General features: G+C 43.6%; 1 protein-coding gene across 8 annotated transcripts in view; it reads right to left on the reverse strand.

Annotated features, from left to right (window-relative positions):
• Window positions 1–16,953, reverse strand: part of foxp1b (forkhead box P1b) — a 154,507-nt gene that overhangs the window by 80,471 nt on the left and 57,083 nt on the right. For 7 of the 8 annotated variants that reach the window (XM_072382843.1, XM_072382841.1, XM_072382842.1 and 4 more), the window contains one exon: window positions 860–1,029. In XM_072382843.1, the coding sequence (XP_072238944.1) occupies window positions 860–1,018 (159 nt within the window). In that variant the 5' untranslated portion in view covers window positions 1,019–1,029. Of the gene's footprint in view, window positions 1–859; window positions 1,030–15,531; window positions 16,052–16,953 lie in introns of those variants that run through there. The other variant, XM_072382845.1, reaches the window with a different exon arrangement.

A 16,953-nucleotide genomic window follows, 5' to 3' on the forward strand; every position in this document is an offset into this window, starting at 1 on the left:
ACACCAAGGAATGTGCTGGGTTTTTTTGGTTTTGTGTATCGCAGCTTCTGAATATAAATCTACCATCATATCACCGTGACGATTCTGCTGAAAGACGATAAATGATAACACTGAGTTACTGCTCAGCTCTATATGTAACAGTGCCATTTCCCCTCCCATCTTCCCTGCTCCAGGACTGTTTCTCTCCTTGTAGGCAAACTGATGGATGTGCTGTGACAACAGACAACAGCACCGAGCCTGCGCATCATCACCAAACAGCTCCTGACAACAACCCTAGTGGTGTTGTCGGATAGACCGAGATAGCAGAAGACACACTGATCTTTTCAGTGCTGCTTCCTTAAGCGTGCTGTCGTGTGCCACACATAACGCTGACACCAACAGAAAGAGCTTGTCTGTTTGCCTCAAGTCTACCGTGGTGGAAATGCTTCAGCGTCACGGCGGTGCGCGTGGTTAACACGTGGCATTAAGTTGGGAGTGCGAAGTGCGTTCACAATGAGCCAGAGGAAAACACTGCCATCCTACTGGATGTCATCATTTCTTAACTGTCTACAAAATCTGGCAGCACCTACAAGCTTAAAATATGCCTGAACATGTTCATAAATATTTCACCAAAATGCAGATGCTGCGTGCTACAATAAACACACTCGCAAGCAAACAATTGCACAGAGAGAGCACTTCCCCTTCCTAAAATATTCAAAAAGGGCCTCAATATACATAAATAATAATAATAATGTGTTTGTGTACGAGATGTACTTTGAGGTGGAATTAAATATTAAGCTGCACTTACAGCAGAGGATGGGGCCTGCTGTTGACATGGCTTAATGAAAAGAAGACAGGTGTGAAGAGGCGAGGGGTCTACCTGGTGCTGCTGGAGATGCAGGAGGTCCGCGGCAGTCACATCCACTGACGGCGTGGCGCTTTTGGGTCGTCCCTCTCTGGGTACGCCTTCCACGCTCGCTCCTACATTTTGATTGGCTGGTCCGTTGCTCGTCACCTCCGTCCCAGATTCTTGCATCATGACTTAAAAACCTGACGCAGAAAAAAGAACCCAGAGAAAGCAGGGACAGAGAGAGACAGCTGTTAAAACACACAGCCACGAGGTCGCATTTCAACTGGGGGCCAAACTATAAACATCTGTCGGATCCTTCCCACACCATTTCACTTTTAGTGCAACTTTCCCCTGTTGGTTTACGCTTCCCTCTGTCTTGTTTGTTTGCTTGCAGCGTATGAAATGAAGCAAACACACACAGACTGCCTCTAAACAGAGTAATGAACTGCTCCTTTGTTTTGTCTTTTCCGTTGCAGATGCTTTGCAGATGACAAGTCCACACTGGGAAAGAGAAAAGTGAGTGGGACTCAGGTTTTGTTTGCGTTCTCCATTATAGGGCATGTGTGGGGGGTGTGGTGGAGGGGTTGGGGTCCTGCACACATTGGAGAGGAACCCAACCTGAGTTGAGCGAGAGCAGAGGAGCCCAAGAAAACACTGGACCTCCAAAACAAAACACTTTCTATGGAAATGGATATATTTACTTGCATGGCTCCCAGAAGAACCACGGCAGAATGGCTTTTTAATGGGAAACAGGGCCAGCGTGTGAGGCCTGCCAAAGGATCTCCATGAGAAACATCCAATCTGAGGCCACGCAAAAACAGTCAAATCTTGACGGGGTGCTCAATTAACACCAAAACACAGGTCTGAATATAAAAAAGCTCCTTTGAGTTGGAAAAACTGTTGCCTTTCATAACCTAATCTAACACTAAATGACAACATACAAATACCAGCAGTGTAGTTATAGGTTTAAGTGTGTGCATTATGTAAAAATATGCCACAAATCAATGTAAATTGCAAACACACCAAATTTTCTTCCATCCTCAGATCCCTCTCTGGATACACAGAGGCCAGACAGTCACGCCGCCTCGCCCCGACACCTCGTCTATGTCCCTGGGGATGAGTGCCAGTGACTTTAGTGCATATCTGCGCCTGTATTCCTAAAAATCAGGGGAATGATTTACAGCTATTGTGTGCTGGTCACAGGACTCCCCGGTGCAACACATCTAGCCTCCCAATTCCAGGGCAGTTAATGAAGCTGACCAAGTCAGGCGGAAGCAAATTAACTTGGCTGATTAATTATTTATATGAAGCAGAATAAATGCCTTTAAAACACTGGACCTCATCATGAAAGAACGTGAAAATGGAACCAAATGCAGATTTATGGTGTTGCATTCATGGCGTGTAATAGGATGGCCAGTGTGAGCTTATATGAGCTCAGGTACACAGGCACGGGGTCTCCTGAGATCAGATCCAAACAAGATGCAGACGCACTCCCAGACACCGTGGGGACGCACACTCAGGCTGACAGATGGGAAATTGAGGTTGACAACTCGTCACACAAGAATATTTACAGAGCAGGGGTGAGATAATAATCTAGGCATTGGATTACAAAAAGAAAGAGTGGCACTGCTCTTTTAAATTGTGGTTCTCAGGGACGGTTTCCCAGCTCTGAATCATTATTGGTAGTTTCAGGCCACAGGGAGCTAAAACATAGCCCGAACAAAACTCCAACCAAAGAGCAATATGGTTTACATCTCCTCTACTGTACAACCCCCCCCCCAAAGAAGCATAACTGAATGAGTCATCTGACACTGCAGCCTGTGCCGTTTCAGTTGTGTGTCACAACGCCCCCACACTTACAGGCCTGTCTGTGCAGCTCGGCTCCTGGCCTCCAGGCCCCGTTCTCTGGGACGGGCTACAAGCGGCCCCCCTCTCCCTCCAGACAGATGTTGACCCGGCTCACCTCTTCCAGTCTGGCTCAGCCTCCCTCCATAATGGGATTTTCTAAACAAGGAGTGAGCAATAGGAGCACTGCGGGATGGGACGCAGCCAGTCACCACCTCCATCTACAGGCCGCCGCTCACACCAGTGGCCCTTCTGAGGCACTGATCACAAACGCACTCTCGGAATAAATCGTAGTCATTTTGCAGGAAAAAGACTTTCGTCCACAGGCGGGAAAATAAAAAGGGGGGGGGGGGGGTCTTCGTTCTTAAAACATAAAAAGAGCACAAGTAGTGGCTATTACACGTGCACTGTCATTCAATGCAAAATTTTCATAATTGTAACGGAAAGGCGTAAATTTCCGAATGCACGGCATCTCCAAAAGTAATCAAGAGAATGAGCCGCAGGGCTATTTTAATGTATGCAAAACTAGTGACCCACAATAAAGGAGGGAAAGACTCCAATGAATGCAAAGTAATGCGCACATGCTTGGAACCGGCACTGATGAGGGGATGGCTAAAATTAACACCCAATTAATTTTCGAATTGACAAACAAATGAAACCCATAAATCTACTTTCTCATTAATTTCACCACAGAATAATTCAAAGCTGCAATATCATGAATGAATAAAATTGGAGGAAAAAAAGAAAATGGAAAATGGGCATTATCCATCATAAATATCAAGCAGATAGGAAAGAGCCTTATTAGAGAGTTGTGCTGATAACGGTGTTAATCTGCGGAGCACCGAGGCAGGGAGAACATGGCGAGCCGAGGCCGGGCGGCGCGGCCATGTGACTTGGCCCCGCGTTTGTTTATCTCTCCATTTATTTTCACTTTGCTCAGGGGACAGCATCCTGTGCGATGACTCAAAAAGCTCAAAGTTTTTCCATTCGATTCCCTTTTTTTTTTTTTTTTTTTTTTTTTTACAACATGCACAAATTTAGCTGTAATTATGGGTCAAGTGTTCTTCTAAAAAGGGGTGCAGTTGCCAGGGTTACGAACGTATGTTTTTGCATGCTTCGAGCGCAAACACAGGACAATGCACAGAAATACGCATTAATGGGCCATGTCGTGGTTTTATTCCTGCGCAGGGAAAAAATATATAAAAAGAGGAATAGAAATAATGGAAATTCCAGGAGATCAAAACAAGACAGCAGATTGGACGAAAAGAAAGCTGGCAGTGCGCTCCGATCCTTGGGGGGGGGGTTGCTTGCGAAACACAAGTATTTGGAACAAACACTGGATAATAAAAAAGGTCAGAGTTTCTGTTTGTTTCAGGTTTGTTTTGTTTTTCCTGCCTCAAATATGAGGAGTACAGTACAAACAAGAGTCACATGCGTCTCCCACCTGACCAGACAGGTTGAAGGTTAAGAACAGCCGGCGGCCACAGCTCATCAGTCCACCTCGCCATAGAAATCTAATGCCTGTCCCTCTGTCGGGCTCGCCTGGAATCCAACAGCTCAAACAAGTTAGCAGTCGATTCAAGGTAGGGTCGGCCCGCGCAGCTGTGCTCTGACCCTTCTCCGTGTTCTGTTTTTCTTTAACGCTCATGACAGTAAAGCCTCAGCGGCCACCTGCTTCGATTCGCAGAGTTCTCACACAGCCCTTGTTTACACAAGCACACAACAAAAGCACAACATTTCTTGGGTGGGAGATAAAGGCACAAAGGAGGAAACAAAGGGTGGAGGTTCACTTTGGAGCTGTTTAGGTTCGGCTTGGCTGCTAGACTAGACAACACATCAGCGCGTACCAGAGGTGCAACAACAGAATGCTTCTCAAGGTTTTTTAAGGGGCTTATCTTTTGTTGTATTTTGGCTCCTGATTCTGGGGAGAAGTCCAAAGACAAACACAAGCTGCATGTTAAAAAAAAAAAGGAAGAAGAAAAAAAGGCCCTTATCACAGCCCTCATCCCTGATAGCAAAGTATCTGTCTCTTGAAAATATTCCACTGATGACGAAATTTGGATAGATTCACTTTAGAGTCCCACACTTTTCAAATATCGTCTCCAAAGGGGGGTCTTTTTCATCCCAGAACCACCTCGATCTAAAAGCAGCTTGAACGTCCTTTTAGCCACTTCAAACAAGCCGCAGCTAGCATAGCACGTCTCCAAACTTCTGGGACAATACAGAAGTAACACATCAGCCCCTGCACGTATGGCCCCCATCACAGAACCTACATCATGCACCACATGAAACACAGAGTCCGTCCCAGAGCTCGTACAGGGTGTACGCAGACCACTCTCACTGGCAAACAAAGCAGCTGTTTGTTTAATAAGTGATTGTCGCCATGGCTACAGTAAATAGGACGAGCAGGGGTTTGTGTTTATGAACAAACATTTCCTTCCAGGAGCCATTTAATATTAACCAGGTGGAATGATCAGCCGATTTCCTTGGTGACACTTGGCGCGAGCATCGTGTAAACAGCTTCGAGGAGGAGAGAGGTGGGGGTGTGGGGGGGCTGGGTAATCAAAGTTGACACAAATACAGCTTTGACTAGAATAAACACTGAGGAAAATGTCAAGATAAACAAGAAGCCATTCGTCTGACATTTGAAGACACATTAGGCTGGCAAGCCCCCGTGACTGGGAACAAGAGGCGATGGTGGGGTGGGCAGCCGGCGAGGTGGTCTCCTATGGAAACACATCATTGTGGAGTGTTTCTTCCAGACCCAACAAACAGTGGCTCCTCACAACAGCACAGCGAGGAACTTGTAAAAACATGTTAAACATTTACCTCATTTAATTATTCAGTAACTGGGTTTGTGGAAGGAACCGAGGATGTCTGCGGGCTCCATAAAATGGCCCTCACAGCATCGCTGTGTGGAGCCAAAGAGATGGAAACAACACAAACACGAGGTGGAACGGCATTAAATCGTGCTGTCGGATATTTTTTTCATTTCTCTGACTTCAGCAGTAAGATCGTGACTTACTGTGTCTTCTAAATCGAAAAAATGTAATTGCCCAAAAACAAGTGATTACAAAAAGACTATTCTGGAGGCTTTTTAAGCTGCACCTCACCTTGACTATGAATTTTTCATGGATACACTAAATGCCATCTGCTGAAGTGAAGCCATCCAATGAGTGTTCCCCTCGCCAGAATCCATAGTGTGTTTTTCTCCACATACCCTACTGATATAATGTAGTCTCCAAAATACACTTAACCCCATGACAGGGAAGCATCAAGTATGAGCAAAACACACATTTAAATCACATCGGGATGACTGCAATGGGATTCTCCAGCATGAAATCTAGATCCAAATCTATTACTCCTCCGTAAGCAGAGGAGAGGGGCTTAACTTCCAAACAGTGATACCTTGTGTGAATATCAACCTGTTATCACGCTACAAGCTCAGATAAATTAATAAGAAGGGGAGTCTCCAGGAGAGAATCTGAATAGATCCATAATTTGAGAAAATACACAAACCCGTTTGTCTCCTTAGCGCCGAGCCGTCTGAGAAGCACCTCGGTGTAAAGGCCTGCTGTGCGCAGACAATGACAGAATGTGCCAAAGTAAGGCAGGCCATGGTATTTTTAGTACAACTAGGGCCGATGGAGACTAAGTAAATAGAGAAGTCTAATGAGTTTAAATCTGGTTGCGCATGAATGGAATAGTAATTCTGGGATGTGGAGCCTCTTTTAGGAGTGGTTCGCCACACATTTTCTCAGCGACTCTCCTTCATCTGACTTTGATAGTTTCACTCACATGTGACTCATGCCCATTAACACTACAGCGAGAGGACAGACACCAGGAGACGAGAGGGCCGCTCTTTCTGACCACGGGCTCAACGCGCGCACTGCCTCCCTCAAGCTCATCTTGCCAATTAGACCTATGCATACCCAAAGAAAAACGCAAATCCAATCAATCCGTCCTGCGCAGAAGCACCTATTGTTGTAGTGTTACTCAAAGTATGTCACATATTTTTAATCATTTTTCCTACAATCCCGGTTAAGGGCTGCTCCCACGTGAACTTGTGTATAGAAAATGTGTCAGACGCATTTTCCAGTGAAAATCATTGTTAGCCTTGATGAACTTGTCTAATTAACATTGCGTGCCCATGCAATGAAAGGACAATATTATTAGAATTGGTGCCGTTTGGAGGGAGACGTCAGTTCAGCGGAGTGCACGCCTCCTTTGTGAGCTGACAACGTGAAGCTTAATCATTTTCGGGAAAAGCTCTGCAGCTCTGTTAAATCATCGAGACAGACCTGTGGTAAACCACAGCTCTCTACACAAAGTGAGCTGCTAATTACTGTCGAGTAAGTCATCAACTCTGGTGGATACATTTATTATGTTTCCTCATTCACAAGCGCGTATGATAACTGGAAGAAACTGGTCTATCCACTGCTGCTGGAATCATTCTCAACAGAGTTAAATGTTTCTCAACAAACAAAAACAGGAAGTCGTGTTTTGTTTGGAGTTATTCACAAAGAGATCAAGTTTGACAAGTGATTTTACAAAAATGCTTTTTTCAGTGGTGAGGTCATGCAGTCAGTTTCATTTCAACAGTCCAGAGCTTAAATGGAAACACCTACTGTAGGGCAAAAAAGATGTTTGTACAATTTTAATTATCTGAACTGATTTAATAGTATAATCTAAAAGTCAATGGTTGGTATAAGCGCCTTTATTCTTCCACACAGCCTGAACCCTGTTAGACAAGCTTTCTTGTCATTTCATTAAGCAGAATAGAATAGAACAATCTTTATTGTCATCGTACAGGCATCGATACAACAAAATTGAATTAGCAACCTCTGAAAAAGCATCTCTAAAAAGTGAAAAAAAAAAAGGGTTAAAACTAGAGAAATAAATCAGTAAAGGCAGACAGGACAATATACACAATGAACCATTTCTAATTATTGCACTGAGGCTGATATTGCACTTAGTTTCACTGAGATATTATTGTAGTGTGTTCAGATGAGAGTTTATTGTCCTGACAGCCCACAGAGAGAAGCTGTTTCTCAGTCTATGTGTTCTGCTTCGAATGCTTCTGTACATTCTGCCGGAGGGCAGCAGGCTGAGCAGGTGGTGAGCAGGGTGGAGGTGGTCTTTGATGATCTTGCCAGTTCTAGTGAGGCATCGGGAGCTTGCAATGTCATGCAAAGAGGGCAGGGGCCAACCGATAGGTTTTTTTTTTTGGATACTTTCATCACCCTCTGCAGTAGTCTCCAGGCTTCTTGAACGACATCACAAAGCTCCTCTTTGCCTTTTATTCTGTTCTCTGTCAGATGATCCCACACTGCTTCAATAATGTTGAGGTCCGGGCTCTGGGGAGGATTCATCCCTCCATAAGACCTGTTGCCACTGATTTTCAGTCCACTTCTTGTGTCATTTGGCATAGCTCAGCCTTTTCTCCCTGTTTCCCTTCCTTAAGAATGGCTTCTTAACAGCCACCCTTCCATGGAGACCATTTCTGATGAGGCTTCAGTAGATGGATCAACTGACGGTCCAGATTTCAGGACATGACTTCCAGATGTTTTAAGGACACCACGCTGCGATATGCCAGGTTCTCAACTAGTAGCTCTTTTGGAATCACCTTGTTGATGTAAAAATGTTATTCAATGTCTGTCAAACTGCGTTATTTAACATTTTTCATAGATACACCTAAGAAATGGGAACAAATATGTGTCTTTGTGACATACTAAGTCAAGTAGATCTAAAGACAATTTAAAACTGCTTCTTTGCTAAGTTGTCCGTTATGTTTAGACAGCTCTCGGGTTCATCCTTTGAGCCTTTTTATGCTTCAATGATTTGTAGGTCAGTGTTAAACGCATACTGGGTCAGGTACAAGGACTGAAGTGTAAATGAGTGAAAAAGCAGCTAATTTCCAAACAAAAACTTTGAAAGATCTTCAGAAAGCCTGGGTAGCTATTGCTCAGGACCACTTTTTAAAATGACAAGAAACTCAGGCTCCTAGCAAGCAAAATAGTAGAAAATGAGGGGTGGCTCAAGACTTTTACACATTACCTGTTCAACTAAATTATACTGCAATTCGCTAAAAGGCGTCTGAATCCCTGTCATTGGTAAAGGAGTCTCAGACACACCCGCCGACCCCTCCTTCTATAATTTCACCCCCTCCCATCCAGCTCCTTTACTTACCAGAGAGAGGACAGAAAGGGTTAAAAAGGGAGGGAGTCTGTGACTTCTATTACGCAGTTTTACTGAAGATAAAGGGCACGAGGCTAAATACAAAAGGGCCCGACATGAATTTCTGCAAATTTAATGGAATCAGGTTTTAACAACTCTTTTTTGTTAAATACAGCCCATGTCAGGATGATGCGTTCCACTCATAAAGCAGCACAGTGACAATGTACAGTGGCACTAATACAAGGACATAGTTCATCATGACATTTTCTGCAATTCCCAACTGATTAGGGTCATTATGTTGGAGGCCTGATTTATGTTGTCATTTCCTCTCACCAATCCTGCATCAATGAATCTTAATGAATTGGTAAATAAGGGTGAAGATTACACTGTGTGACACCGCAACATTTCTCACCCTCAACGGCCGAGATTTATGTAGCCAATTAGAGGCTAACACAGAAAATTGGCTGGCAGCAAAATAATATTCTTTATGGGACAAAATGGAGGAGCATTCTCAGTGAAGGGCAATTGTATTGTCAGTCCATAAACCATCCTTCTAACCCACCTTCAGAATGCAAAGGGATGTCGCCCTGTGTTTGCAGGCAGACGATGGTGAGGCTTGTACTTTCGCAGAGGTGCTGATGCCCGCTGCTGATCCAAAGTCTTTAACATTCACCGCGGCCCATCTCACATGTTTGATCAGCATAAACACACCCCGGTATGACAAACATGTTTACCTTCTCTCTGCACACATCAGACAATCAGACACCATGAGGTGCTGCTTCTCTAATGAAGACACAGGAGCTTTTATCAAGGCCAGCCGTGCCAGAAATATGCCTCTTTCATACAGGCTTAAAAAAAAACAAACGTGTGTACAAAGAAGCCAATTTATTAGAGCTAAACATACAATAAGGCAAATTTTTTTCAATTAGTTTTTTCCCCCTCTGCGTGAGGAGAGAAACCTTTTGTAGAAAACACAACCAAAAGGCCCTTCATCTTTTTTTCAAAGCAGAAATATCCGAAAACAATCACCTCTTTGAGACGCATCTGATCAACACGTGGAGGGAGATACGAGCAATCTGATAAGAACGCGCTTTAATAATTCCTGGGTTCATCATTACTGCAGCCATGATAGTTTTTATTTCTTACATGCATATTAAGAAGTGCTTGGGATGATTACGGTGAGGGACAAAGCTGTTTTTATGTATCAGTACAAAGCACAAAAAGCTTGCCTGCTTATTAATACTAACTTCTTAAAAGGGCACTTAGAGTTATAATGAGAGCCTTTATGTATTACATATTGTGGCTAGATTTAGTGTGAGGAAGCGGCTCTCCACATCAAACAAACTGGCTTGCTATTAGGCACCGGGGCTGAGGGATGCTGTGTGAAAAGGAGTGGAAAATTAAAGCTGAAGCAATGCAGGAAAGGGCTTAATTTACTGGCATGTACAGTATGCAAATGAGATTACTCTCAGCTTAACTGCATCATTTATGTCCATAATAACAGCATCATCATTACAGGGCTCAAATTAAATTACACTGTAATTAGCATATCAAAGTGATTGGTTAAAGTTTAAAACAAATACCCAATTTTGTTAATGAACATCTGTAATCACCATGTAGACTCTCAGTGAAAACATCCAAAACAAATATGTGTTTTGGAGAGGAGGCGGAATATCCTCCACACGTCAGTCTGTCTGCGTGCGGTGGGGGGTGTTTTACCTGGAGAGCTCAACACATTCGGGATATATTTCCCAAACTGCAGGAGATCAAAGATCCAATTTCCCACACTTGCCACTTCAAGAACTCATCAATAAAATACTAATCACTTCACGGCTGATTCTGGAGACTGGAGCCTCAGCAAAAGGCTTAAAGAGACTTTCATATCACCAAAAAACACCCCAACTCTGACTGCCTTGACTGTTGTTTAATGTGCACACACTCCAGCACAGATGCCCATTTTATATATATATATGTATATGTATTAGCTGTGGTCGTGTTAGCCGTCTTACGTTTTCCCCTGAAAATCAAGTGAGTTCTGACAGCGAGCGACACAGCTCCTCAGGCGTCCGACTGAAACAAACGCACCTTATTACATGCACATATTAATGAGCTTCAGCACATGTGGCCCGTTACTTTTATCAACCACATATCGGCGGTGGGTTTCAACTTTTGCAGAAAGAGCGAAACATCACCACAGAGCCTTAAACGTTTCCTCGTGACCCCGCTTTGCCTGCAGCACAACAGAAAGTGGACAGCTGCTCAACCGTGGCGGCATGCGCCAGCGGAAACGCTCTCGTCAAATTTTAAACAAGTGCCATCTTATTTCATTCATTAAGAAATCCATTAAAGGGCCTTATTCCTCGCGAGTAAGTAAAAGATGTGCCTTTCAAGGTAGAGCTAGGGCAAATCCACTCCATCAGCTAATGACGGCACTCATTACACGGAGAAGCCGGCTAATGAAGGCGCGGTGGCCGGCCGATCCCCTCGCCCAGCATAAAGCCCTATGAAATGCTAATATCTCACTTCTAATTAAAGGATACTAAGTCGAAATGCACCTTCACGGCTAGTAGCTGGCAACATAAATTTTTATTTTCCAACACTACACTACACCCAGAGATGTGCCTGAGCAACATTGCATTAATTCCCATTTAATGCCCCCACACTGCCTGCCTCTCCTCTCCTCTCCTTCTCTCTTGTTTCAGCTTTACATTGTTACGCTCTGCAACAGTCTTTTTTTTTTTTTTTTGGTGCTTGCTTTTTGTTGGTCCACGTAGCACTTTGAAGTGCCTCCAGGAATAAACACATATGCACGGAACAGCTTTTATGCGTGTGTCACGGGGGGAAAGGTCAGGAAAAGAGAAAAGAAACGGGAGAAGCTGCCTGTATCGTTCCTGCTGCACCTGTATACATTTACAATGTTTACACATCTCAGGCTGTAAATATGTTTACAAGAAAACCTGCCTCCATTCTCTGAAACTGACCTTGAAGCCGGTAAACAACCTTTCACAAAGTTCATTAACGTCAAAGAGGGTATAGTCTTTCCACATCAGACGAGGGGGGGGCAAAACAAAAGGTCAGTGCCATTAGCTTATCAACAAAATATAGCTGCGATGGCGTGGAAATTATGTTCAGGCGTGAACAAATTCTGATAAAATAATGAAGAGAATGTTAGCCTGAACTCTGGTTCAAACTAGTTGTTAAAAAAAAAAACAACATGCATTAATCATAGCAATCACTGCCGTGTGTTTACAGCTCCCTCTGTGTGTGTGTGTGTGTGTGTGTGCGTGCGTGTGCGTGTGTGTGTGTGTGTGTGTGTGCGTGTGTGTGTGTGTGTGTGTGGGTCACCAATCTTTAAAGTCAGTGTGACTCACTCTGTTGTATGGATTTAGTTGGCGGTAATCAGATCAACTAACAGATCTCAATCCTTTACCGGGTATTGATGAAAATGACACTCCTTTAACTATTTGGTGCATGTTTAAACTACTTATATATCATATTCAGGCTCCAAATGGATTGGATTTGTAGTATAAAAACAATTATATGAGAAGAACAGCAAGCTCCGCCACACTTGGCATGCATAAGACCATTACAAACGACCTTATCTTTTTAAAGGCAAAAATTGGACTTAACTTGCTTTATTTTAATGACGAACCGGATTTTTTACATGTGGTGCATCACTTGCAGAGGTGAAGCAGTAAAATGTGTGACTTTAAAGGTCAGTGTTAAGAACATATCACATGATGTCTGTTTGATCCCAGACCAAGTATTTTCCCAAGGATTCTGTGGCTCTGTGCTGTGTAAATCACGCAGTCTGACCTTCTACATTCCTCATGCTCTGTCCTCCCATTCATCCACAGGCACAGATAATACTGGGCAAATATCATAAACGTGAGGATTTTAGGATTGAGGTGAGGCTGTCATCATCCTCTGCCAACTGGGGAAAAGAAAGTCCGTGTGTCTGAAAGAACCCTATTTCCAACCGCAGCCGGACTCACCTATGGGAAGGTTACCTGACCCTCACAGCTAATAGCAGCGGAGCATTTGTCCAGTGTGGACGTTTTATCTTGACTTTTCTATTGCTAACTCCAAAAACGCTACATTTCCTCAGCAATACCCAGGATATTTTAAGTTTGTGCAGTCATGGGTTCATTTAATTACCGTAAAGGCTCTCTAAGCATTGCCAAAATGTCTCTAGTTCAAACGCAGCGTCAACTTCAGGCCAGGGTGTGACCTGCAGCTGAACCGGCCTCTGCTCGGCCACATAGAGGAGGGCAATATCCACTCCAAACACATCACCCCACCCCCTGATAAATAACTTCACACAGCAAACAGAGGTCCATCAGTCAGCCTGCACATAGCTAACAACAGGACAGGGACAGAGATTGATGGAGAGATACAGACAAATAAAGAAAGACAGAGAGAGAAGACAAGATTGGGGGAGGGGGGGCAGAGAGGAGAGGCGGGGGTATATTGTGAGGGCATCTAACACTGGAGAGCAGATAAAAATCACACAGGAGCCTGAGCCAAGCAGCTTGGAAGGCCAAGTACTGTAAGGCTGTGAAAGGCTGGCTGTGTTGCCGAGCTGTGACATTTGTTTCTTATTGTCTAAGTGGCAGCTGCAAGCGTCCCCCTGCGAGGGCCCCTCGGCTTTGCTCTGGCCCGCTTTGACAGGGAGGTAACCATATTAGGACGTGTATGGTAAAGTAAACAATAACATAGTTGCAATGAGATGGAAATTTTTCAGCTAATGGTGTTTGTCATTCCTGTTTTCAGTGCACTGAGCCCTGTGTTTTTTCTAGCCAGCCAGAGAGACTTTGTTTATGAAAACAACGCAGGAGCCAAGGCTAAAACCAGAGAGGGGGGGGGAATTGTAAATAAATATCAGTTTTTCAGAAATGCCTGCACTTCTTTCATTTGATTACACAAATAAACCCACTTTTGGTTAGGAATTGCCTTTCACTTTCCGGGCCATGACGACACCGTGGCGGCTAAGTTTGAGGCTAAGAAAGTTTCCTCTTAACTTTGGCGCTCCCTCCAATCCACCTCCATTCCCACACTTCAACTGTACTCTTTCCATTGTGGATCAGTCTGAGCACAGGCCACAAATTTAGTTGAGTGAAAAAAAAGTAAAAAAATAAAAACCCAGAGAGGGGATCGGTTGATTAGTCTCAAACTCCAGGTTGCTTAACGCGACATGCTAAAGCAAACTATCTCGACCGTGCTGACCCATAAGGCACCGGGAGCAGAAAATTCAAAAGATGTCAGCGTCGGACACTTTTATCCAGCCCGCCTCAGCTGGAGTATGATTCTCTCCCCTAAACTGAAGCAGTTGCACATACAGATAAGAGAAGGCAGTTGACGGTGTACACATGCGTTTTGAATAAATAGTGGAAACTGAGGGATCACTCTAACCCGCTTATTGGCTTTGTAAAAATGATTCTCTTTTCAATGTAAGGAAATGTGTGAAAACACAGAGCAAAAGAGCATGGCCCCCAGAAAAGTCCCCCGTTAGCAGCGTCTCTGGTGCCTCTATGTGGACAGAATGAACAAAGACGAATCTTCTTTGCATTAGTGTAACGCACTGAAAAGGGTGCATGATGCGTTTGGTGTTTACACACAACTCAGGTTGAATGTGTCAGTAGTTTGGTGTCTTTTACTAATGAAACAAATCTGCAGCGATCTTCTGAAAAAAAAGAAAAACAAGAAAAAGTGAAACAGACTTCATCGGTTTCCGCTGCCGAATAAACTAGGTGTGGTGTCGCCAGAAGGTGGCGGTATGTGCTACGTTGCTCATGGTTGGAGTTCAGTAGAAGAAGTAGTTGTTCTAATGTGAAACAAAGCTGGAGGAGGAGAAAACAACAACAACAACTGCGGTGGACATCTCCAAGAGGAAAATGGAGAGGTCTTTTTCAGGAATTACTCTCTGGGAACATCCGGGATATCATATCATAGCTGGGGAGACGAGTTGCGAGTTTACCGTAAACCGCTCAGACCGGAAAGAGCTAGTGAGTGGTGTCATTTCAATCTTTAACAGACAGATTATTTCCATTCCCCCACATGTGCATGAAGTGTTACGACAAAAACTGTCCAAAGCAAGAGCATAAACTATGTCGCACATTTTCCATCCACCTTTTCTTTTTTACATTTTCAAAATTAAAATAAAAAAACATCAATGGAAAGTTTTTTACGTGGAGAATTTTCATACTTCAACAACAGAAAAAGAAGTTGTTGTCTTTCGTTCTGAATGTATTATTTTAAATATTTTGCCATTAACATTTTCCATAACTTATTTGTTCAATTATATTACATGAATCAGGGCGGGGGGGAACTCTGAGTTGAATTAAATAACTCAAGAGATCATTTAATACACTTGCATTCAAGGCTGGTTTTGTCTTTCAGTTTCAACAGCTTTTTGGGCTTTTATCTAACACAAATGTAACCCTCAAATAGCTTTACGTTTCCTCCCTGTTCACTCCCTTTTCTTTGGCTCTGGTTATCGTCTTTTCCAGGTTAAGAAAAGGCATGTTTGTGTATGCGCAAGTCCGGAAAACAAAGATATTTTCCAACCCTTTTGAATAACTACTGCTGACTCACTGTTCTGCTATTCCAAAAATATCCTTTTTTTTAATTAAAAACAAACAGCTTTACCTTAGCGTGGACCTGAAAAAGGAAAGTCTCACCAAGCGTCAGTTGCACTTCTACAGCCATGCAGTCAATTCAAGTAGAAAGTAGAAGCAGACGTGCAACTCCTCCACTTGTGTCCTCTTCACATGTTGACTTTCTTTGTTTGGTTTTTTTTTTGAGCTACCTCACTTCAGCTCTCACTCTCTCTCAGCCTCATTCCTAATCTCACACCAAAAATGCAAGCTGTTTATTTGCGCAGGGCTGAAGCCATTCCATTAAGTAGCCCCACCAGGTGCTTTATCCCTAAAAAGGGATTTGTTTTCTAAAATAAACGGAGAAAGCAAAGGACTGCCAGACTCACATTAACCAAGATATGAAGCGAGTGCAACAAAGTCAAAACCATCCAAATAAGAATTGCTGTGGCTTGCAGGAACCTTTTCAAATTTCCTCCCGCAGTCAGAAACTGGTAAGAATCCTAAGAATGGGTCTAAAATGCAAATGCATCATTTGTCTTTGAGTATGGGGACAGCATGCACATATATTTGATATTCCATCACTCCCAGTTAAGCATATTGCTTTGCTGTAACTTAAAGAAGTGTCACTCAGACAGATGCTTCTCTGGTTACCACAAAAAAAGGAGTCATTCTGCTCAGAAGACAACAAATCAATCACAAAGCCAAAGCTGAAAAAGTGAGTTTGTCACTTTTTCTCTCACTTTTGTGATTTTCTTTTCATCTTGCTGTGAGACGACTCATCTGCAGATGGATTTTGCTTACTTTTGTCGCCTCAGTCAATCTCACACCAAGAGTCTGTCATGTTAGCCGTCTGCACCTGGTAGCCGACTGACATTATCAAAGCTCCTCACTCGCTGAGCCAGACCAGTGTGTATACATCAGTCAATATGTTTCAGGCCAAAAGAAGACGTGTCTGTTGGATGCTGATAGAAAAATAGATTGAAACTTGACGAATGTGTTTTTGCCGAAAAAAGATATTTTAAGTAGTTTCGAGATCACACATCTGCGATAAGATTATCAGCACGAATCCACCCACCTCAAAGCAGAAGATAATTCATGCGAGGGCTGCAAGAGAATGTAAGGATGCTGCTCTGTTCTGTAACATTTTGTATTCGGCATAAGACGTGCATGTAAGTGTGCAACCTGTTTAGTCAGACGATACAGAGGCGGGTGGGCGGTCTGCCAGAGGGTGTCCTGATAGCAGCTGATGCAGCCATGGGAGCGCAGCATCAGATAGGGAGAGCAGACGGTGGCCAGGTGAGGGTGTTTAGAATGCTTTGACACATCCTGTGATCTCAATCAACAGGAAAAGGCAGAAACACACAGTCGCTTTGTGCCTCTGCCTCGGCCTCTATTGTGACGTCTTTGGAAGGATGATAATTTTTCATTTTCATGCTGCCTTGCATCTATTCTGCCTGTCACTGTTTGTAACTGTAGCAGATAAGCTTAGAGAGTAGATTACGG

Source organism: Leuresthes tenuis, unplaced genomic scaffold (assembly GCF_036924035.1).
Source record: "Leuresthes tenuis unplaced genomic scaffold, fLeuTen1.0.hap1 SCAF_3, whole genome shotgun sequence".
Taxonomy (NCBI): domain Eukaryota; kingdom Metazoa; phylum Chordata; class Actinopteri; order Atheriniformes; family Atherinopsidae; genus Leuresthes; species Leuresthes tenuis.